The 23,394-nt window shown below is 45.7% G+C and overlaps 1 protein-coding gene across 5 annotated transcripts in view; it reads right to left on the bottom strand.

Moving 5' to 3' along the window:
* The window catches only part of FAM120A (family with sequence similarity 120 member A), a 53,892-nt gene extending 45,765 nt beyond the window's left edge, over positions 1–8,127 (bottom strand). For 2 of the 5 annotated variants that reach the window (XM_075762644.1, XM_075762648.1), the window contains exons 1-2: positions 7,330–8,112; positions 1,417–1,663 (exon numbers count right to left, since the gene is read on the bottom strand). In XM_075762644.1, the coding sequence (XP_075618759.1) occupies positions 1,417–1,663; positions 7,330–7,803 (721 nt within the window). In that variant the 5' untranslated portion in view covers positions 7,804–8,112. Of the gene's footprint in view, positions 1–1,416; positions 1,664–7,329 lie in introns of all 5 variants that reach the window. The other 3 variants (XM_075762646.1, XM_075762647.1, XM_075762645.1) reach the window with 3 other exon arrangements.
* Positions 8,128–23,394: the final 15,267 nt, after the last annotated feature.

The following is a 23,394-nucleotide window of genomic DNA, read 5'->3' as shown; positions in this document are numbered from 1 at the left end:
GTTGTTCACATGTACTTCACATTAATTCCATAAAGCATATCTGCAACTGTGAAACTGCTTTTCAAGCAGTAATTCTTACTCACTGAATTGGCATGCAACGACTTATTTATAGACTCCAAAACAAAGCCCAGCAATAGTAGTCCGTCATGCGATTTACACAGAGTTTTGGTTTTAAATTGCAGCTTCGCCAATCGCCTGCCATTCCTCCACACAGCCATGCAGGCAGGTAACCATTCTGGATATGAAAAAACATACACTGACAAAAAGCAACTTCAACTAGGCAAATACTTGTGGCTTTCTGCTGTAAGATGCATTGGTTCTTTCCTTCTTACCATGGAAGGTACCTGCCCGGACTAGAAACAATTTTAATATTAAAGACGACTAAAATATTAGTATTCTAAAGCAACAGTACATAGATTCTCTCATTCACAGCTTTCAAATGAGAAGTTTTATTCTTCTGTTATGTACCCACACGAAAACACACAGTCAGTGAGAAAATAAAAAGAAAATCCAGTTTTCTTCATTTGTTTGCTCAGTATGACAAGATCAAGAACATGGCTGCTCCGTACTTCTTTACCCAAAAAGAAGTTAGAATGCTGTTCTAACTAGATCTTATTCACTGGAGTCAACTCTATTAGTAATTAATTCACTCTTCCACCTGAGAGTATGACAGCTATTTGTCTACCACTGCCGTGGAAATACGGCATGTTAAAATTGTCCCATTTAAGCAGAGACGTGAAACTGAAGACCTTCCCACCTATGCGCCTTAAAGATACTACACCATTTTAGCAGGAGTGCTAAGAAACTACCCAAACAAAACTAATGGAAGGGTAAGATGCTGGTCGCCCATGCTTTCAGAAACAGGGAGTTTCACTCAATCATATAATATAATATACTTCTGGTGCAGCTGACGTGCTCTCGCATTTGACCAATACTAATTTCTGAGGGGGAAAAAAGTCCCTGCAGTCCAAAAATATTCACTCCATATACGTTATTTTTAGGTAGAATACAAAACAGGACATAAGCATGTCTTCCCAGTCTGGAAAGCACGTTACTGAAAGCAGACCTCAGATACCATGAAAGACCAAAACTAGCAGAACCACAACTGTCCCGATCCCCCCCTCCCCCCACACTGAGAACATTTTGGCTAGGCAGAGCTCTCCAGACTTCTTACTTTCTACTCTTGTTTCTAGACAGCCACAATTTGCATCACTCGCAGGTCTCTACAAATTTGGCATGCCTGGCCTCATAAAAACGCATCCGGCCCACCTCAAGTACAGTAGGCATGTCTGAAACAAAGGGATATCTTTCCTGAGGTGCTTTGTCAAATTATATACATGTATTTTAAAACACTTAATAGAAAATTAAATCGTAAGTCTGACTAGTAGCATCAAGTTCTTTTATTACTTCACTTACCTAAAAGAGCAGCAAAAATAGGAAAGCGATTTGGGTTCAGGTCCAGTTGCTTGGCAACTTCATGCATTAGGTATTGGCTTGTTGTGAGACTTTTCCCGTTACGGCTCAGTTTTAGGGCATGGGCACTGAAATAGTAAGGGATGTTGCACAATGCATAATCGGAGTCATATGCAACCAAACCATGGAAACCTTTTTCTCTGCAGAAAGCAATTACTTCTTGATGATGATCCTCAATGCTCTGTGCAACCTATAGTGGAAGACAGAGTAATTAGCTACAGTGTTAAATTGCAGTACTGATTTATCACATGTATTACAATATATTGGGTCTTTCTGAAACTATATACGTGCATTTGAAACGCTTGCAGTATACTTAAAGTAATTAAAAAAAAATCCAATGACACAGCACATATGGACAGGATGGAAGGAGAGCTCAGAAACACAATACAAAGTTCTGGAAGCCTACCCACTGAAGTGGCATTATGTAGTACTGAACTCCTCTGAAGTAACTGTTTATTAACAGAAACGCTCAAACTCCAAACATATTACTATACCGATGTCTGTATTCACTCACGGGAAAAATCCTAAGGCTGTGGATACTTAAACAGTTCAGCAAGCCAAGATGCCCCCTCAAAAGGTAGTCACATGAGCACTTTGGAAGTTTTGCAGCCCTGTTTTAAAAGTAACAAACATAACCCTAGATGAACTGAAGTAACTTTCTTGACCTTTCAAATGTCTACCTTGCTGTGTTAAGCCAATTTTTTTCCTCTTTCCAACTTTCAAACCTCTACAGGCTATTCATTTGTGCACAGCTGTCTCCGACAGTGCAAACTGCTTCAAGTTTACAGCCCAAATTTCACCTCCCCACTGATAGTGACCAGCAAAGCATGTATTTTAGGCCATGGCAATCAGATGCCTAGAACAGACACGTTGTGCAGGGAAGACGTGGGCCAATTCGTAATGTTGGAAATATAAACCAACCCTTTCTTACCAAGAAGATTAAACAAAAACTAAAAAACTCCACGATGACAGGTTAGTACCTATAGTCCTGCATTTCTACACACCGTCGGGAACTGTTCCAACTGCAGTTTGCATACAAGTACACAAAAATAAAGAGAGTTGAGTGCTTTTGATGCCTAATGCTTTTACCACCTCCATACATAATAAACATTTAGCAATTTGGAAAACCTCACCGAAGTTGGCCGTTGGTATAACCTACCCTCACTCAATTTTAATAACGTAGAGAGCAAGCTATCCCAGAAGAGACTAGTATGAAACTATTAGCTTCGGTCTCCACAGTACGCATGAATAACTACAGCGTTAGTGCTGGTGATGCTATTTATTTCCTCCGCAGCTGAAGCTCTGCAGAACATGAGCGAGGGTCCTATACCTCTACAGCCCGCTCCAACAATCCCACAGCCATCTACCTCTCAGCAAAGAGTTTTTGTCCAACAGCAAGTTTACAGCGGCCCTTCCTCTTCTACTTATGCCTTACACCTTCTGAACCTGACATTGAGTTATGGTCTTCCAGTGAGGCACGTAAAATTTTGCTTTTCCCATGTAGCTTCACGAGACATTCCTTTTCACGCAAAATCCTGAGCAGCTGAACAGCCAGCGCCTCACCCTCTGAGCTATTCCTACAATGAATAACCAGCTCACTAAGCTCTCCCTACTCCTAATGCTACCACCTTATAGCCTTAAGAAAATGTTACTTCTTCAGAAACATTCCGGATGGATAGCATCAGAGTAGTTTTGAAATTTAGTTTTCTTTGTGAGGAGAATGAGTGTATTCCTTTTTTTAATAATTATCCTGCCTGCTGTAAACAGAATTGGAAAAGACTGTAAACATCTTTAAAAAAATTTAAAGGTATCAGATTTATAAAGTTACTAACTCAAGGAGGGCAATTTATGCTTCACACCTCACCCCCCCCCCAGTCTTTAAATTAGGAAAATCCCCCAGGTTTTTTTTTTATTAAGGGTAGATAGATATAAATTATGGACATGTATCTAAAAATCAACATCTTTGCATACCAACCACAGATCATCTATAAAAACCAAAGAAAGAACTTTTTCTGCAGCACTAGGTGTGCCGTGGGTGTGCAGACAATACATGAGGAAACTTGGTGTGCAGCCTGCTCTGATCTCCTACAAACTACTTCCTCTCCCTTCACAGCCTCCAGTTCCCTCCCTCCGGATTTTATGGAGCCATCTGACACAGCAAGCCATGAGCACGAAACTGCAGTACGTTTAGGCAATACTAGAATCCATGTTCAAATAATGGAAGTGTCAGAGGGAGAAGAGCTGTATTTACCCAGGTACAGTTAACCCGCAACATAAAACTCTAACGAGATGAGTCAGAGAAATAGCTTACAGCTCTCACAAAAGGAGAGAGTCCAAAGGTGCAACTATACCCAGGCAATGTGCACACTTCAAAATCAATCTGGGGTGGGGGCGCGGAGGAAATCACGCCCAGGAGTTTGGAATCATTTTCAAATCTAAATCTTGTGTAAAAATTAATGATGCTGGATCAGAGAGAATCCTGTCTGAGTAAACAGGCACATGCATGTTTAGATACTGAGAGCAAAACAAAGTCTCACCAAAGTATTATAGATGTTAAGAGCTCCACTGCTTTAATATGCAAATTTTAATAAATCTGCTTTGCATGAAAGTTTTTTTTAAGAATTATTCCCCCCCTCCCCCCAACAGAAAAATACCAGGTCACAATTAATCTAAGAACCCGTAGGATATTTGTTATAACTTGGAGGAACCTGTTATTTTTACATCCTGCTGAAGCCATCTGCAAGTGATTTATAATTGTTCTGGATGGAAGACATTACTCTCTTTCTCCCTTCTAATTACCAAAATAGATTAAATTCATAACCAGTTTCTAGCTCTGCACAGAGGCTGCCTTCTCAAGACTCAAATGCTTCCTGAAAATATGAAAATCAGTTACATATTTAGAGTTAATCCATATTCTCAAACTCAACTTCTCAAAACAAAGCGAGAAAACACTACAATTTGGCAACTGTCTTATGCATATGTAAATTTAAAAACATGCAAATAAAGAAAAATTAAAAAAAATAAAAATAATCACGCCTTCAAGATGCATTTGCTCTTTGCCCACCAGGAGGGTTGCTAGAAAGTGAGCATGAGGGAGAAGGTGAATAAAACTGGAGTAAGGTTTAAGGAAAGAAAGATATATGTAATAAGGCAGATTTAGAAACATAATAAATTGTGTAAGAGAAGAAGAAAACTAGAAAAGGAATGGGATTTAAGTTCAACAGTATCTTTGATGAGTATTACTGCATGTTACCACTATAGCCATGAAAATGAATCCATTAAAACCAGAGTTATCCACAGTTTCTCAGCAGCTGCACAGATGAAGCATCAAGGGGGAACGCTGATACCCCTCCCGTCCCCAGGACAGCTGGCCAGTGCAGAGGACCAGGGCAGTTGGGACATGCACAGCGGTGGCTCAGTGATACCAACGTTCCTACAGCAGCAAACTCCCCACCGCACGCACCAGTATTTGGTAACGAGCGCTTGCCAGCTCCCAGCACTAACCTGAAGCAGACAAATATCCACCCCCCCCAAATCTTCCCCATCAAAATTGGGGGTTGGGGGTGTTTGGTTTTTTTGAATGACAGAAAAGGGACTCAGTTTGATGTGTCCTCTCACTCCTAAAACTGCTTCCAGAGATTAAGAATAAGGCCTATTACTGAGAAACCGTAAAGGAGCTAATGCTGCAGCTAAGCTTGAAAGTAAACAAAGTGCTACAGGTGACACCGTTGTCAAATGTGGCAACCTTCTTTGGATGTACTGTACTTCACCAGAAAGGAACCAGGCCTGAGCCAGAACGCGTGTAAAAGGCTAACAGCTCGTTCGACATGCCACAAGGCTATTACAAACACCAAATTCCTATCAATACCAAACCAGCTGGCTTCCTGTTGTGTACTATTGCATTAAACAAAGTATCCAGTTTAACACACCGAAAGGAAAAATATTTCTTATTTTACCCCATTCATTGCTTTTACTAATGATCTCGAAGTCTCAGTAACAAATTAAGGGAGATTTACAGTGCACCTGCAACCAGATCAAGGTAAATACATTCACTGCATGGTCCCTAAAACTTTTTGCTTAAAGAATAAAAGTATTTCCTAACTACAAAAAAAGTTCAAATGAGAGGATGTTTTTCCTATCATTCAAATTCCCACCATCATTCACATCCAAAACACGTACACGATTTCGCTTCTGTGCCGACCAGGAAAACACATTACTACAGCAGACACGGCCGTAACCTCTTCGTTTTAACCAAGCGCCAAGCCCAAGGCATCACTTCCAGCTTGTTCCACACGCTTTTTGCCCAGGACAGTGTGGGACACATTCCTCCAAGGATGAGTCCAGCTGAGTGAGCAGGACGCTAGGAGGGAGCAACAACTCCTCTCACTCCACTGGCAAAACTAGCAGAAAACTTCACCCAAAGTCACCTTTTGATGAGCTCCTTCGAGAGAGTCATCTTTACCCCGGGACCGCAACCTGGCCAGAATTTTTTTTTATAATCCGTCGAAAGGGCTGTACAAAAGCCAGATAATGTTAAGCTGGTGCTAGCGATCAAGCGTGCAGCTCTAAAGGTTGCATAATATTTTTCTACACACAAAAGTAATTTACGATAATAAAGCTTACAAGTATGCACTTCACTCCCGCTGCTCTTCCCTCCCTAGCGGGAAGGCGAGCAAGCAACCCTTAAAATTGCAGCTTCATCCCGGGGCTTGTTTTTCTGGCGTCTTGTGTTTCAATATACACGACCGCTTGGCTTAACAGAAACCATCGTAAATCATGAACGCTGTACAGAGAGATGCGATGCGTTAATATTCTGTGAGCTTTGAAATCACGGTCTCAGTGTCGGCGCAATATCGCCACGGACCCCAGCTCCTGCCTGAAGCGCTGTGTTATCAGAAAACGGAGGTTCCCTCTTAAAATAAGAAGTTTAAATGAAGAACTGTCAGATCGGTGCTGATCGAACGCAAAGTGGAAGCGTTCACTGTTAAAGAGTAAGGAATGAATTATTCTTCACTTGATCAAAAGCCCATTTGGGCAATGCTGAGCAAAACCCTCACCTCCATAAACACGAAACTTGAACCTCTGTATTTCGCAGCAAGCCATTTCACCTTCAGCGCAAGTTTAAACACCCCGCCTCAGTAGGGAACTTGTTGCAGATCCACCGTGCGTGATAACTAAACAGATTTTTATTTTTTTTTTTCCTCCTTCGTCTTAATAATTAATTAGATTACAACGCTTTCAGCCAGCAACTCTCACCTGCGGTACCAAAGTCCCAACCTCACCGAACGAGGGAGGGAGGAAGGGGAAGGTGGGGGGGGGGGAAAGGCCCTGGGCAAGAAGGGACATTTTGAGTCAACGGAGCGGCGGCCCCGAAAGAACATGGAGGCAAAAACCTCTCTGCTGCTGGGCCTGGCTTCACAACCAGGGGAATCCGAGAGGCCCTGGGCGCTGTCGGTCGCCCCCGCCGCCCCGCGCAGGCCTCTGGCCTGCGCGGGGCGGCGGGGGCGACCGACAGCGCCGTATAAATAGCCAAAAAATTGAGGCCACAGAAACTTAGGCCACCCCCCGCGGGCCTCGACGACATTTTGAGGCGCTGAGGGGAGAGGCAGGGTGCTCCCTCCCCGTCTCCTCCCTCCCCTGCCGGGCTGGGCACTGGCAAGGCCCAGGGCAGCCCCCGCTGCCATCTTAGAGCGGCGGCGCCGTTCGAGGGGAGCGGCGGGGGCGCAAGAGAGCGGCGGGGAGGGGGCGCTGGTGTGTGTGTGTGTGTGTCCCCCTCAGAGGGGGACGTGAGCGGGGGAGGGGGGGGGGGGGGCTGAGGGGCCGCGGGCCGGGCGGGAGGCCCCGTCTCCTCCTCACCTTGATGTGGAAGCGGATGAGGGCCAGGCGGATGCAGTGCGCCATGCAGACGGGCGGTAGGAACCAGACCTTGGGCGGCGGGGTGCCCTTGTTCTGGACGTGGCTGACGATCTGCTGCGCCGTTTGGCGCTCGTTACCCTGGCGCTTCACCCACTCGTGGAGCCGGGCCTTCTCCAGGGCGCCGTTGAAGAAGACGAAGAGCTCGATGTTGCCGTTGAAGCAGGCCTTGGCCAGGGCCGCCAGGTAGCCCAGCATGTGGTTCCACTGCCCGCCGCTCACCCAGTCCGTGTAGAAGCCGCCGTAAAGCCGGTGCAGGCAGTTGTCGGCGTCGATGAGGAGGCGCAGCGGGGTCTGGGGGGGCCGCTGGCGGCCCCCACCCACGAGGCTGCCCCGCGCCAGCTTCTGCAGCTCGACGGGCACCACGGCGCTGGGGCAGTGCTTCTCGATGTAGTCCTGGAAACCCTGCACTCCCATGGTGAGGACCGGGCGGCGGCGGCGGGCGAGCGAGCGGGGGCCCGGCGGCGGCGGCGGCGGCAGCGGCGGCGGGATCGGGGCTCGGGCCGGGCGGCGCGGCGGCGGCTGTAGTTGCGGGTGGGCGGTGGGAGCGGTGGAGCCGGGTGGGAGCGCTGGCTGCTGTCGGTGGCCGTTCAGGGGGGAGTTGTATGGATTAGTGGGGGGCTCATGGCTGCTGCGGCCGCCATGTGCTGCTCTCACAGAGCCATGGCTCGGGGATCCGGGCTGCTGCCGCTGCGGCTCCGACTGCCGGGGGGAGGGGGAGCGGCACAGCGCGCAGGAAGCCAACCCGCCGCCGCCGCCGCCTGCGGCAGGGAGAGCGGAACAGGCGGGACTTGGCGGCGGCCGCCGCTGCCACTCACAGGCAGCGCGGGGCGCGCACACGGCCGCCGTAGGGGGGAGCGCGCCCCGAGCGCCGCCGCGCCGCCGGCCCGGTGCCCGCCGCCCTGACGGCCCCCCGCGCTGCCCGGCCCGGCCCTGCCCTGCGGCACTGGGGCGGCGGGGCCCGCGCAGCCCGCCCGCCGCGGCGGTTGCATAACGCAGGCATGCGCGGGAGCGCGGGCGGAAGCGGGTGGCGGGGAAGGGGAGGGGGCTCGGGGGGAGGCGGGGGAGTGGCGGGGAGGCGAGGACCCGCGCGGGGGGCGGCGGGAGCCCGCTCCGGACAGGGGGGCCCGGCCGTGGCCCTGCGCGGCTGTCGCTGCCCCTGGCCGCTCCTCGCCCTCCAGCCATCCCGGCCCAGCTCTTTCCCTCCGCGGTGGCGGCCCGGGCCGCATGTCCCCGGGCGGCGGCGTTCCCCTGGGCCCCGCTGCCGCCAGCGGGCCGGGCCGGGGCGGCCGCCGCCATGGCGAGCCCGAGCCGTGGAAGCGGCGCCCCGGGGCACCTGTGACCCCGCGGGCTCGGGGGGGGTGGGGAGAAGGGGGAGTCTCCGGCCGCGACGGGGCCCCGGCGAGCAGCCCCCGCGCTGCCGTTTGCGGCCTGGCCCACCGTGCTGCGGGGCACCCGGGCCTCCGGCCACACCGCCCTCGGGCCGTCCCAGCGGCTCCGCTCTCTCAGCGCTCCTTCCCTCGGGCCGGGAGCGGCGGCGGTGGCCGGCACTGAGAGCCGTAATTACGGGTTAGCCTCGCCCGGAGTGACTGTTCCCTGCTGCCGGTGAAACCTGCCGGCGATGGGGATGGCCCGTCCGCCTCGGAGAGATTCCAAACGGCTGCTTGCGCCTCGCGGCCTGCCGTGCCCAGGTTACCCCGCCCTTGCCGCGCCTGCTGAGTGGGCTGCAGTGCGAAGTGCTGGGGAAGAGCCCCGCTCTTTGCCGCACAGGGAGCGAGGGATTACCTTTCTTCCCTTTCAGCCAGGTGAAATTGTTTTTTAAAAGGCCAAGATTAGGACCGTGCCCAAGTGCCCAAGCTTCAGAAGTTGTCACTGAAACAGTAACGTCGCGTCTGAATAATTCTCTGCTGTGCAGGTGTCAAGAAAACGCCAAGCTGCGCATGCTGTATGTTCGCATTAATATTTTATTAATCACGAAAAAATGTGTTGTTAATGAGGTTTCAGTCAGGCTGGATTGGCACCTACAGTAAATATTCCCACCGGGGAATAGCTGTTTCTGAGGGAGTGGGCTGGTTGGCTCGCCGGCGGTGCAGCGCTAACGCAAGGCTGCTCGGTGGATGTGTGTGTATCCAAGACCGTCTGGTACGGCATAAGGATGGTGAAATAAAGAATACTGAAAAAGCTATGGAAATAGTCAATGAAAAATACATGTTTCTTCCAAGAAATCTGTTTTTACAATCATCTGAGAGTGTGGTTTCCGAAGTAAATAGTCTGATCTCCTTCCAAACTACTTTTCTCTTAGACTTCTTAGATTTTCCTTTAAGACTAGGCACATGGTACAGCAAAATAATAAAACACTGTAGAACACTTTGAAAAACACATGAAACATGGTAGTAGACCAACAGTGCTGTTAGAAGGGAGGAAGATAAAGGAGAAGGAACTTTAGAATTCCAAATGTCCCAAAACACACCAAAATTGGGTCAAAAGAAGAAGTACCACCATACATGAAGCGCATAAAAAGCAGGTGAGCAGACATGCCTGTGTGTATTCAGTGCTCTAACCAAACAGTACAAAGTTTGATCCAAACCAGGACAGGCCATTCTCTAGTCTTAAGAAGTTAGCAATAGCTGATTGAAGAAGAATTCAATACTTGAGTCATTAATTGTCTAACAGGATAGTTAGGTTCAGTAATCTTAGGAATGGCAAATCGTGTATAAATAAAATACCGCCTAAGTTTACTTGGGTTTTGTTGTTTGAGAAGGAAAACTAGTCAAAAGCATCTGCCGCCAGAAGCCTGGCTGTAACGTCCTGACGCTTCCGTGGAGTTAGGCACAGCAGAACTGAACGCTGCCGGGCTCACGTGCCCACCCACAAACATGGCCCTCCCTCCCCAAAAGAAAAGAGAAGCAAGAGGACAAACAGAAGGGGAAACAAGGTACTTCGAGACGTTATTTCACACAAATAGCTCTTTTGGCCAGAAAAGAAGGCAACAGAATGGCAATTTATGGAAAGCAAAATTACACTGGAAAACGGGTAGACTGAGGTAGACTTAAAAAGCAATTAACCAAAGGCATGAAGGCAAACAAGGTGTTTTTTCATCAACCAGCGGCAGAAAGCCTGCAGGAGTCATCGGGTTAGCTGCGTGTAAGGGAAAGGCACAACGGAGGAAAAGGCGTTGAAGAGCTGTCTTTCTCAGCCCTGAGACACAACACGTTTCACTGCTACCAGATGTGGTTGTGTAAGGGAAGGGTTAATACAGATTTAATATTAAAGTCAGTGACTCATTACCCAACCTGAACAGAAGAGAATTAGGAGTGGCTCCCTAGAAGGAAGGAACTGTACAGTCATTAGGAAGAATTCCTAACGAATAACCATGTCAGGGCAGGAACATAGAGATGGATGTTATCGTTTTAGTCTTGATTCCTCTGTTAACGAAACTTGGTCCCACTGTGGGATGAATAAGGACGCAGGCTGTGGAATAGGCTATTCACGGTAACGTGCATGGGTACATTTGCCTGCTGAATAATTGATACATATATTATCCATGGGAAACTTACTTTACATGATTTCCCTTAATATTTCTCCTTTCTCACCCTGGCGTATCTCACTGTGGAGCTGCTGCCCCAGAACTTCCCAGTTCTTGCTGCCATAGGAGGAGAGCTGCCAGCCCTCCTCCTTACTGCCGGGTCTGCGAGCGGCCGTGGGCTCATCCCGTGGGCGTGAAACTTTTCTGTGTTGTTACTTCAGTGCTCAAAGTGAATTATGTCTCATATTATTATTTCGGTACTATATTTAAATGCAGATATTTGCAAATAAACATCCAATAAATGCTAACGTTCTGCTGTTAGTTGTGACTGTTACCCGACCTCTTTCCCTTCTCTGTCGCCTGGCACATTTGACTGCAGTAGGGGTAAATGGCACGCAGCAATACAACTGACCCTTGTTTCTCTCATGGTGTATGGCTTGCATACCTACTTATTCAAAATTTTGCTTACAGAAGCTTTCAGAATCTGCTTGTGATTTATATAAAACCAGCGAAGTTATACTGGGACACTTCTGCAGGTTGACTTACTTTCATCCTCAGTCTGTATGTTACCTCAAGTGATTTCCTTCTGTTTGTTGGCTTTCTAAGTTATGCCTGCCACTTAGTCTAAACTAGTTGCAAAAATAGTAGAAATTCAAGAAAAATTACTTAGGTTTTGGGGGACAAAATTTGTTATTCGTTGTAGTCTTGCTCTAATTTTGTATCGTAGTGCTTGCTACCAGGTGAGGCATCCCTTTCTTGTATCTTAGGTTGGTTCAATTACACCGTACTCAACCACACAAAATTTATACTAAAAAACTAAAGAATTTGTGCATATGGGAGACACCTGAGTCATTTACATGCTTATCAGTCTCTCCATCAGCATCAGCTCTTAGAGGAGTTTCAGTCTATTTCTGGAACTTCTTCCTTTTTCAGCATTCTGCGAGACATAAGATTGCAGAAACCCACAGGCGATTGGTCAGCTTAAGTAGGTTTATTGCTAACAGTTAATTTTTTTTCTTAGTCTACAAGAAGGAATATTATTCTTCCAGCAACAATTGGGTAATATCAATTCTCACGGTTTCTTTTGTAAAACTTCTCTTTGCAAAGATGACTTTGCTGAAATCTTTAGTTTTGGCTGATCTGCTCTCACCCATCAAGCATTCCTCCATTTCAACTTACTAAAAACTCAACTTCCACCGTAACTTCAAGTTACGAGAAACTAGTTGCACTGATACCTGGTGAATACGATTTGCACCTTTTCGCTGGTCTCAAGCCTTTTCTCTTGGCTGCGTACGTATCCGCTCTGTCGCTACAGCGTGGGACTTCTGCAGCGGACCGGTGCTAGGCAGTAGCATATGCTTCTGCGCTTTCTCACTGGCCGCCATGAACTTTGGTGGCAGATCGCTTTGCAGCATCTTAATTTGCTTTTCAGTGCTGTTCTTGCGTCGGCCGTGTAGAATTTGTGCCTTTCTCAAGCTCGCTGTCTCTTTTAGCTTAAGCCACTGGTTTCGCTCTGAGGACCGTTAGCAAAGACTGTAAGAGATGCACAAGAAACTGCAGTCCAGTGATTTTTTTGTTCTTTCTTCTCTCTTACAAGCTGGCCTCATAGACCAGTGATGTTTTGTGAGAGTCAACCATAAATCCTACTTCTTCTTTGCCCATCTAAGATCGGGGTGCTGCTCTGGCAGTCAGGAAGTCGGCTCTCCTTGCGCTTGCCTCATGCAAATGTGTGCTGGTGGTGACCGTACAGGAAGGCGTCTAGTCTTTTTTTTTCCCCTCCTACTGGCATTTGCTTTTTTATTTACCTTAACAGAATGTACGTTTATCCAAAGTTTGTTCTTCCTCAAAACGTTTTTTCACTCTTAGTCAAAAGCCATTTTGTGGTAGGCTGCTTGATTTCATGCATCCGCGTGTACTGTCAAGACAAACTGCTGTTGATTCCTGATTGATTCTTCGGAGATTTTCTCACGTTTCTGGCCTTCATTAATTGCAGTAAATTATTTAAGAACTGTCAGTCTTTCCCAAAATTGTGAAATACTCCTGAGTTCTTGCATATTCGGAGTGTTTTCTTTGCCCAGCGAAGACACCAGTGGTGGAACAAACTCTCTTTTTTCTGTGTCTTCATGTTATTTGGGACTGTCACTTGATGATAGCTTACTTTTGCTGCGAGCTTCTTGTAATACTTTCTCCCGTTACGGTTGTTGGCCTGTGTTTTGGTATGTTGTCCGTTATCCAGCAGACAGACAATTACTTTTGTATCATTAACAATTACCTACGCAAACCACTACCAAACGGTTCCCCTGGAGTGCCTGTTCTAAGAATTGTGGCTACGACAAGCCCCGCATCATGTTTTCGAGTACCTGGTCTCTTGTTCCTCTGGGAGAAAATACATATTTCGTGTGTTTGAAAAAAGCAGATTTAGGAAGTGTATTGCATTTGAATGAACTGGGCAACAGTTTACGTTTCTTGTGTAGAATGGCGAATGCAGAGAGAGAGAGAACACTGCAAAACCAGGATCACGAGGAGCTGTGATATCTTCCTGGGCGAGTATTACAAGGCTGCTTGTTGGCAACCACTTTTGAGTTGCACTTTTTTGTATTTTCTTGGGCCAGTTGACCCTTTAATATCCTCTTCGAGTCTGTTATTTTCCTCTTTCCCTCTTTTCCAAAGGCATCTGCTGCTTTCCAAATAATTTCTTTAGGCCATTCAAATACTAGTAAAACACGCCAGGCCAACGCTGAAATCTTTTGTGGACGGGGCATATCTGAAAGCACGTCGTTTGCTACGTGAATGGCAGAGGAAGAGAAAAGAACTTCTCCAAAAGCCTGCTGTGAAGCCCACATTAAGATGAAGCACTACGTAGCCCAAGGACCAGTGCAGAGAAAAGATGATTTAAAAGCCATCCTACTTCAGCAGAGCCACTGCTACGCTCAAATGGGACATTTTTGATTGTATGTAGAGGTCAACCTGTTAGGATCCAGGCCCTGTACAAACATGGGGTAAATGACAATACTGCTCCAGCAAACTTTTCGGGCAGGAAAATGACTGGCAGCGAGTCCTCTGAGTGTATGGGAAAAGCGGCCTCGCAGAGGAGGGGGCAAGTGACGCCGTCTGAAAGAATTCCTCCTTTCAGAGAACAAGCAGCGCTTTCACAGCAGTGGATACTTAGCCATGGCACACAGTATACAGATTACATCAGGTCCATTCGCTGCCTTTAATTATTTTTTTAAAAAACAAAAGCATGAAAATTTTCAGTTGTAAATTTGAATTTTCAAGAGTAAAAGCATAAATAAGAAAGGCATTATGAAGCAGGCGGCAGGAGCTGGTGGAGAGCGATAGCAGTGGTTCTTCGAAAACCTGGAACAGTAGCAGGCTGTTCCCTTGGTATTAATGAATACTTGTGTGAGACGTACAAAAAGCCAGTATTTAAAGTATATTCTACGGTGCTTTTTGCAGGAGCATCAATAGTATTACAGATACTAATACATTGCTATAGCTAGATACTAGAACAAACGCGATGCATTTGCAAGTGGTATCATCGGAAGAGCACATAGGAGCTAAAAATATATACTGTGGCCATTTCAGCAGAGCAGCTATTTACACTTCTAACACTTTAAAAACATGTCACTTTTGTTGGCATTTATGCGATTAACATGAGTATGTAAAGCATGCGAGTGACAGATTTAGCCACCTAAATGTGGGAGATGGATGCCAGGTTTGGGAACACCATCCAAGCCAGACCTTCCCTTTCAGTCTGCTGCAGTAACTGAATTCTTCATCTTACCCAGACACATGCCAGCGTGGTCTACCAGCGCGACGGCCGTAGATGGAGACAGCTCAGGTTTTTTGTCTTGCCACGTACTGCCCTTATTTCATCCCTACGACTCTTGCTGCACAAAGTCAAGTAAAAAAAAAAAAAAAAAAAATTTGAATTGCAAATTGTAAAGTTGCGGGGCCGTGCCTGCTTGAATCTGCATGCAGGCTGAAATGAGCTCTACAAAACCCAGGCTTTTCAGCGCAGCAGGCTGGACACAAGGGATACTTTGTGCCGTTGCCTTTCCAGTGGCAGAATGGCTCTCCACGGCTGTCCTGTGGGCACGGCCGTCGCTCCTGGGATGAGGTGCTCCTCGAGCTGGTGCAGTTAGAGAGGAGGACAAGCAGCCACCATTCTCCTCTTGTCCAGGTCTGGCCCACGAGCCACCAACTGGATTGTTCCAAGCGACAGCACTCAGCGCGAAGGGCTGCTAATTGTATTTTAATGACGATGTAAATGATACTGCTGATCATTTTGGAAACATCCAGACCGCTAATTACCAGTAGCCTATGTGATGCTTTAAGCAGGCAAAGCACTGTAGAAACGTGAAGTAACGTTATTAATGTTCTCGGTGGCCTCCAGCACCTTCCCACGTACCAAAAAGCATGGTCTCTTGCTCCTAGGCCCAAACCTCTGCCCTGGCTGCTCACATGTGGGCTCCAGCTGCAGCAGATGGTTCTGCAGCATCCCGGAAGTAAGTAAAGAGGTGCAGCGATTCAAAATGACTTACCTTCCTCAACCAAAATTCTAAATAAAATACACTAGTAATAAATATTAACTAAAATTCCTACGACATCCCCACTTCAGAATATTTTACCTTAAATACTAGCTCGATCGAACTGACTCTCTGAACAAAGCGTGGTCGGGATGTTTAAAGAACCTCGCCAGAAATGCAAGCACTAACAAGCTGTGTGCCCGTTTGTAGCGGGCGTTACTGCTTTCCTCCTCGTTGCAGCGGTGCGGGAGGAGCGATGGCACGGCGGGGAAGCCGGCCGGTCTGCGGAGCACGCAGTGCCGGAGCTGTGCTCGTGCCGCCCGTCCCAGGGATTTCGGTTTGCAAGGCTGGCAAGTCGGTACCCGCCAGAAGCATTAAATTCCTTTCCGAATGTTTACTTGTATTTTGTACAAGATGCCCATAGTCTGTGAGGAATCCATTCTCCAGAAAAAATATTTAGAGTGCAAGTCACAGTTTTCCCCTTCAGAAATTCAGCCAAAACACACCGAATCTGCTAACTGCTGACAACATAGTGGCGGTCAAGATGTTTATACGTAAAACACTGTATCAGTGAGGGTAAAGCACACATCTTCCCCGTGTAATAGATATCTAGTAATGAAATGGAAAAGCTGGCTAAGCCCTTCGCTAAAATACATGCTTTTAGGAGAATATAGGTTAGCTGTAGTACAGTTGATTTTAAATGCCAAATCTAAGCAATTCGAATTTTGAGGAGACTTTCACTGGTGCAAAAAAAAAAAAAGGAGGCTTGTTTTCTCATTGGAAAATAAAATGCCTGTAAATAAATACTAGCGCTGTGTTTTTTTTGGTGAAGATTTATGTGAGGTTAATCCCTTTACAGTCCTAGAACGTATTAGGTTTCACTAATCTACCCTCAATTTTACGTGAGCTTGCGGGCGTAGGACAGGAGAGAGGAGCTAGCTCTGCTCTGCGACCAGGCGCGCGGCAGAGCGAGCCAGATCATCGATGCACCCTTTACACCTGGAGCCGGGGATTTGGTGCCTGTCGTTGCTCGAGCACCTGTTTGCGTGAGCGAGCCCCTGAAACTGCTTTAAAGGAGCCATTTGTTTATGCAGATAAGGCGGCTGGTCACAAAACAACAAGATTTGCACATGGGAGGAATTTTGCAGGCAATTTTTGAGATGGCTTTTTTGCAGCCTTTTGACCTGGGAGTTTTGCTTTCCACGTAAATGATCTGTCTCGCTCGCCTGGGTACTGCTTTACGCATGTTATTTGTGTTCCTCTCCTTTTCCTTAAGGCTGTGCAGCAACGGTGTCTTTGGAAATGAAGGTCTTGAAAAATCCTTGCACTTTGTTCCTAAGTGCTGGGTTGTTTTTTTTTCTTTTTACAACCTTGATGGTGTTTGAAACTGAGTGGATCCGAGGGCAAATCATTCCTCCCTTTTCTGTTTCAGGAAACGCTTGTCTGAACGGCCAGTGTGCTCTTACAAACCTCACAGCGTGTACAGAAGAGCAGCCCTGAGCTGATGCCAGCTAAAAGTGCTGGTCTGCTAAGAGGTAACCTTTAAACTTAGGTATTCCCAGATTTTTTAATTAAAGGTTATTCACATTTGGGTTTTCATTCTTTTTGCAAAGCTCTGAGATATTGATGTCGTAGGGGTTTTGCCTGATTCACACAGATTACTTTCTCATCTTCATTTATTCTTTTAAAGATGCATCACTTGAAATTTACCCTGTGATTTTCTCACCTTTAATGTAAGTCAGGAAAGCATTTAAACTTTGGAAAATGAAATACTTTTGAATTGTGACAACTCTGTTGCAAGAGATGAAGAGAGTTAAAAAAAAAAAGAGTTAAAAAAGCAGCAAGCTTGATGACAGAAAACCTTACTTTTGAAAGTCGTACAAACATGCAGCCTGGCCTGCGTTCAATGTCTTGACTGCCATAAAACTAGAAATGTTAATTAGCATAAATTCATAGTCTAGTTCTGAAAAAGCCAAAAGAAAAAAAAAAAGGTAAATATTACATAGTTCTCAGTAATGAGAGCATTTTTATTTTCCAGAAGACGTCAGTTTAATTCTCCAGATACTCTCAGTATATAGAGCAACTTTTGATCTCCCCCTACATAATACAGCACGGGCGAGTGTCTCTTTAAATTCATTTATAAAATAATTCAGGACTGTGGGTGTCTTTGATCTGTTCCTCTCTGCTAAAGTACAGAAGAGAAGAACATGTCGCTTAGCAACCCCGTGCCGGAATCGGGGGGGGGGGGGAGGCGGGGAGGGATGGATGGTCCAGAGTCACAAAAGGGGAAGATTAATCCCCGTCAGAAAACTAAACTTCTGACAACGCTTCTCTAAAATGGAGCAACAAATAAACAAACACGGGTGTTTGCAGAATTAGGTAATTTTGCTTTTTTCTTTTCTTTTTTTTTTTTTTTTACCCCACTTCTGGTCTATTAATAGTAATCTTAGAACCAAATCAGAAAATCAGGCACGGGATAGGCAACACAGGCTTAAATAGCTTCAGGACTGGGTTGCAGTCAAAGGGAATTTGAAGTTTTATTTTTAAACCAGTTAAGCATATTTTAAATCGAATTAGTGTTGTCAAGACTAAGCATAATTAATTTCATACCGCAGTGTTTGTGTGAACACTTCTTCAAATACATTTCGTGTGGCGTCTCATCCTGTTTTACAGTTGGACAGCTGAAGTGTCACCAGACCGATTTATTTAGGGTCACTTACCTTGCTGTAAATAAAAATCTAGATTTCTCTAAATGGTTACCAGGCTGTGATTAGCTAGTAACTAGGTAACATCTTAGTAACTCTGAAAAAAAAAAAAATCAATTAGGAAAGTAACTTTGCACTGAAGTAGATGAGCAGCGCTCAGACAACCTCTACCATTTCTGCAGCTGCAAGATGATAACGTCCCGCGGAGCAGCGGCAGGAGTGGGTACCGTCTCAAACCGCTCCTGCTCTTTCTGTTTCTGACCAGGGCCGCCCTAGAGCAGCCCCAGTTTACCGTTTGCTTTTGCACGAGAACTCAAACATCAAACCCCACAGCCCTGCATGGCTGAGTTATGGAAAACTGCCGCAAAACACTGTACAAGGGCAAGAATGACATATCTAGTTTAAACATAGCCCACTTCATCGTGTTTCATGCAGATGAAAAATCTCTCAGAATTAAAGGTAAATTGTTATGCCTCATCTTATATTAATGATCATAAAGATTATTTAAAAATCTTAATTTTTATGCCACTTCCATGTCCTCATCACCTATAACTTATTAATGAATATATCACTGTACAGTTAAGAGAATCCCTAAATACTAATGGTTCACGTTTCTCCCAGAGCTCAGTACAGGCAATTCTGCACTTAACTTTTGTCGTAAAATTGCAGATTATTAGAGCAAATGCCTACACCCGTGCACAGGCTAGGAGTGTCTCTAACCTGGCATCTGTTGCATATTCCAGCAATTACAAACATACTTGAAACTAGACATTATTGAACTCTGAAGTAACGCTTATTTTTATCTAGCAAGGGAAATGGTAAATGGACGTCATTAAGGTCTAAGTTTCTTAGAATAGTGTACCTGAGAACTTAATACAGAAGTAGCGAGATATAAGTTTTTATTACCCATATATAGCAAAGCCCTATGGAGTGGAATCCCATCTCCAATAAGATCAATGGGAATTTTACTAGTTACTGCAGGGCTGCCTGGATTTTGCCCAGGATCTCTGAGACCGTGCTTTTTGTATCGGCAAATGCTTATGTATGTCATGCGATTCTTTGGAGAAGTTTAGTTCAAGAGAAATGTGTAAAGCACTTGGCATTAAGTTTGTTAAGGTACAGTATTTAGAGTGAAGCCCAAACTAGAAGGAAATAATGCTAACTCAACTGTGAGCCTTTCAATAAAAACTACGTTATGAAGAGGCTTGTATAGACTCTCTGCGTTCTTGTTTGTAACAAATACTTTCATTTTTATGATGCAAACAAATTTAGAGGCTCTATCTGCAATGTCACAAGTTGAAGCAAACCCCATTGACTTGACTTTCTCTTTGCTCTCAATTACACCAGGGTCAACAATTCTTTACTGTAACTTAATACTGAATAAGTATTTTTGCTGACTGCTGAAGTCGAGTGGGAGGAGTCGTCCAGCAACAGTAGAACTCTTTTACTTGTGCTTGTGTTTACAGTACCAGTTCATATACTTAGTGGTTTTTATTTTAGGAAACAGAAATATGTAGTATCCATGAGGCTAAGATTATCTTGGTTGGATATTCTTGTTGTTACAAAAAAGCAATGTGATTCCTCTAAGGGAGATGGAACATCTCCGGCTCCTCAAACGAGCGAGCAGACTTTTGAGGCTGATAGTCTTGAGGAATATATTTTGGACTACGCTGACTTAAAAACACGTACAATTAACATAGCTTTCTGGTTATGGCATTCAAGTTACCAGCTCAGGATGATAACATGAAAAAAGCATGCAGATAAGGCATCGTTTGCCCAAACATGTCATCAGAAACTGACTTCCTAAAGGTATGTCTGAAGCTGGAGAATGAAAACACAGATGTGTGATATTTTTCCGTTGCAGAGCAATCATTATAATATCACTATGCTGCAGACTGCCTTCGCGACTCCTTAATCCCAGTACTGACAGAGGGAGAGTAATCTGAATTCCCAGAAGCATCATGTTGGAGAACTCTCAGTTTAGCGCAAAAAATTCTTGAAAATAGACTTGGTGGAGAACTGGGCCCAGCTGACAGTCTTGGGGAAAAGAGGATTTTCTTTGGCGTAGCAGCCTCTGTTCTTAGGGAGGAATCTCTAATCTAAAATGTATCAGACCATTTCTCTTGTAATCTCCTCCTAGATGAAAATAGAATTATTCAGCTTTTTTCACGATGCATTGAAAAGTTTCAAGTTAAAAATAAATCTCAGAGGACAATGGCTGCCTTTTCTCTTTAAGAAAAAAGCACACTGGTCCCGTTGCCCGCTGCAAAACAGTAGGTCATCAGAGAAAGGTTTTTTTGGTATTTGAGGATCGGTTTCCCCAGTGATCAGTCCTGACAGCAAGGAGAAGTGCCACAGTGTCAGAGAAGCTGGACATCTTTACTGCTTGCAGTACCACCACTGCACACAACATGTCTGACTCCAGCACCAGAGAACTGGTGGATAAATGGAATGAAAAAGTCACTGAAATGCTTTGATGTTGGATATATGTGGAATTTGAAAAGAACAGGAGAGTTTATTTTTAAAAGGAAATTAATAAAAGACATTAGAAGGCTATGGAAAATAATGGGTGGTATAAAGGAAGGTCAGGAAATTCTTGTTGTTTTTCTCACCATGTAAGGAACGTGGGCATTCACAGAAGGAGGTATATTATGCAAAAAAAAGCCCAAAAGGACCCATTCCCTGTTCGATTTCACAATGCACCCTTGCTGCCAAGTCTGTCCGCTGACCCAGCCCAGCTGAGCGGGATGGTTGGACAGCCTGCCCCAAGCCAACCCTGCTCGCTGCTGTCTCTCATCACGGTTACCACAAGTAGCATCCGCAAGATGTTGCGGCGCTGAAAATATGTGACTGGAAGTGAAAGGTTTGGCAGGAGTGGAAAAAAAATAATGCAGAGAGGTCCTTGTCCTGGGAAAGCCTGCAGAACGATACCTTTTTCCTTGGAAGAAGTCATATTTACATGGGGAAATTACATGTGTCAGTGACTGTGGCAGAATATTTCTGAGGAAGCCCCTTGTTAATATTTTGGCAGCAGGAGAGTGTTTTTTCCCAATTGCAAATGTTGCTCCATCTGCCACGAAGCCACTGGTTCCAACAGTCTGTCCTTCCCCGTTAAAGGGGCATCGCAGAAACATTATGTTTGCTGTTGGGATCTCAGGAGAGGAAAGTAATACGAACGCCTGCCCCGTTGGTGAAGAGTTTGCCGTGAGAAAACAAGCCAGCTGCGGAGGTATGTCTGCCTTCCTGTATACTGGCGAGTGAACTTTTAATTTAGTTCTAAGATTTTGATAATGCCTCTAGCTTGAATCTGAATTACATCATAGAGATACAGTGTGAAGGGACCCCTAGATCAACCCCCACCTTCCGCTCAAAGCAGGGCTGTCACCAACACTGACCAGGTCTGCTGTGATTTTGCCTTGGGTGTCCCCCCCTAGTAAGCTCTTCCAGTACTGCAGTATCCTCCCAGGGAAGCAGTTCTTCCTAACGTCCCGTCTGAACCTCCAGGCTACAATGTGTGGCATTGCCCTTTACTATACCAGCTGTCACGACCAAAAAGAGCTTGGTCCTGTCTTTCCAACTCCGGTTCAAGCGGTGAGATCACCCCTTAGCCTCCTCTGCACCAGATTGGACAGCCAACGCCTCCTCCATCACCTGAAGCATGTGCTCTATGTCCTTGACCATCCCGGTAGCCCTCTGCTCCCTTCCCTGCCCGTTTCTGCATGCCCCCTTGTCCTGGGGGGACAGGGATAATGAGTTTCTTTGATCTGCTGGCCACCCTTCAGAAGTAGGCCAACGTGCAGTTTGCCCCAGTTGCAGTGAGCATGCCGTTGGCTCACATTTGACCTGACAGCCGCTGTAACCTCCAGGTCCTCTCCAGGAGGGCTGCCACTCAGCCAGACAGTCCCCAGCCTGCCCTGGCACATGGCAGCATTCTGCCCAAGACGTGGGACTTTGCACATCTTGTTAAACTTGATGGGTTTTCTGCTGGCCAGATCCCAAGTTTCTGAAGATCCCTCCACAACAGTTAATATTTGGCACGTCAAGGACTCAACCCTAATTTAGTCTCGTCTTCAGATTTCTTGGTTTGCATTCTATATCATCATCCAGGTCGTCGGTGAAGATGCTAAACAACGTCAGCCCTGGTGTTGACCCTGGAGCACTCTGCTTCCCTCCGGCCACCGAACAGATGTTGAGACATTGATGGCTGTCTTTCAGTCGGGGGTCTCTCTGAGTGAGCTTTCTGACTGTCACACACCAACTGAAGGAAGAGCTGGTTTTGTGTTCGGTACCTAACTGCTAACCTATTCTTAAAGTGTTTTAGCAGATGGTAGTGGGCTACATAGTGTGCAATAGTAGCAAAGGCAAAACAATGTTTAAATTTAGTAGAGTTCTGTAAATAGGCTTCTAAAAATCACATTAAACAAGAAATGGTTCTTACCATGCAGACTTTCTACATTTTTCAATACCTACTCTAGCATTTTGGAGTATACAAAAGTTCTTTTGCAATTAGTAAAAACTCAACACATTTGTCTTTTGTTCTGCATTGGACTCAAACTGACCTCTCACCATTCCCAGGAGCAGGAGGGGGAGTCCTCCATGCCAGGACACCCAGGGGACCTCTGCAGCACACCGGTCACCCGCGTCCCATCCCTGCTTCAGCTCCAGGCCTGGGCTCCTAAACCTCAGGTGCATCACCCACCCGCTGCGTTATTGGCTTACCTGGGACAGGTGGATGGCACTACCTCTCTGCAGTCCCCAACGTCTTCAAAGTTTAATATCATAACAGATCTGTCGCTGCAAAACACTCTGTTTTTAGCAAAAGATCACATCTCCACAAAGATACCTTCCTGATTTGTTTTTTGAAATTTGAATTATAAGGAAAAAAGATATGTGATTCCTTAAATCCAAAAGAGACATCTGACAGAAAAACCCCAAAATTCTAAAATGACTATTTCAGTGATGACTTGTAATCTGTGCAGATAATACCCAGCTTAGTGTTAGATCTAAAAAAAGAATGAAATGAGAAAAATCATTCCTTTGATATGCATTAAATTATTCAGTTAGTAAATTAGTGAATCTTATTCTGAGTGTTATTAGCTATTAGCATGTTACACTTCTTGATGTTGCTCATGAAGAATGCATATGAAAATGAGGAAGAGATTTCCCTTTTGAAGTTGCTACCACTTGAGTTGTTGACATTTCTTTTAATTGGTGGCTGTCCTCTTGAATACAGTATTCTGCTCTCTGT

This window comes from Balearica regulorum, chromosome 10 (assembly GCF_011004875.1).
Source record: "Balearica regulorum gibbericeps isolate bBalReg1 chromosome 10, bBalReg1.pri, whole genome shotgun sequence".
In the NCBI taxonomy this organism is placed as follows: Eukaryota; Metazoa; Chordata; class Aves; order Gruiformes; family Gruidae; genus Balearica; species Balearica regulorum.
Note: the sequence above shows the minus strand (reverse complement) of the source record. Positions and strands in the feature narration are given on the sequence as shown.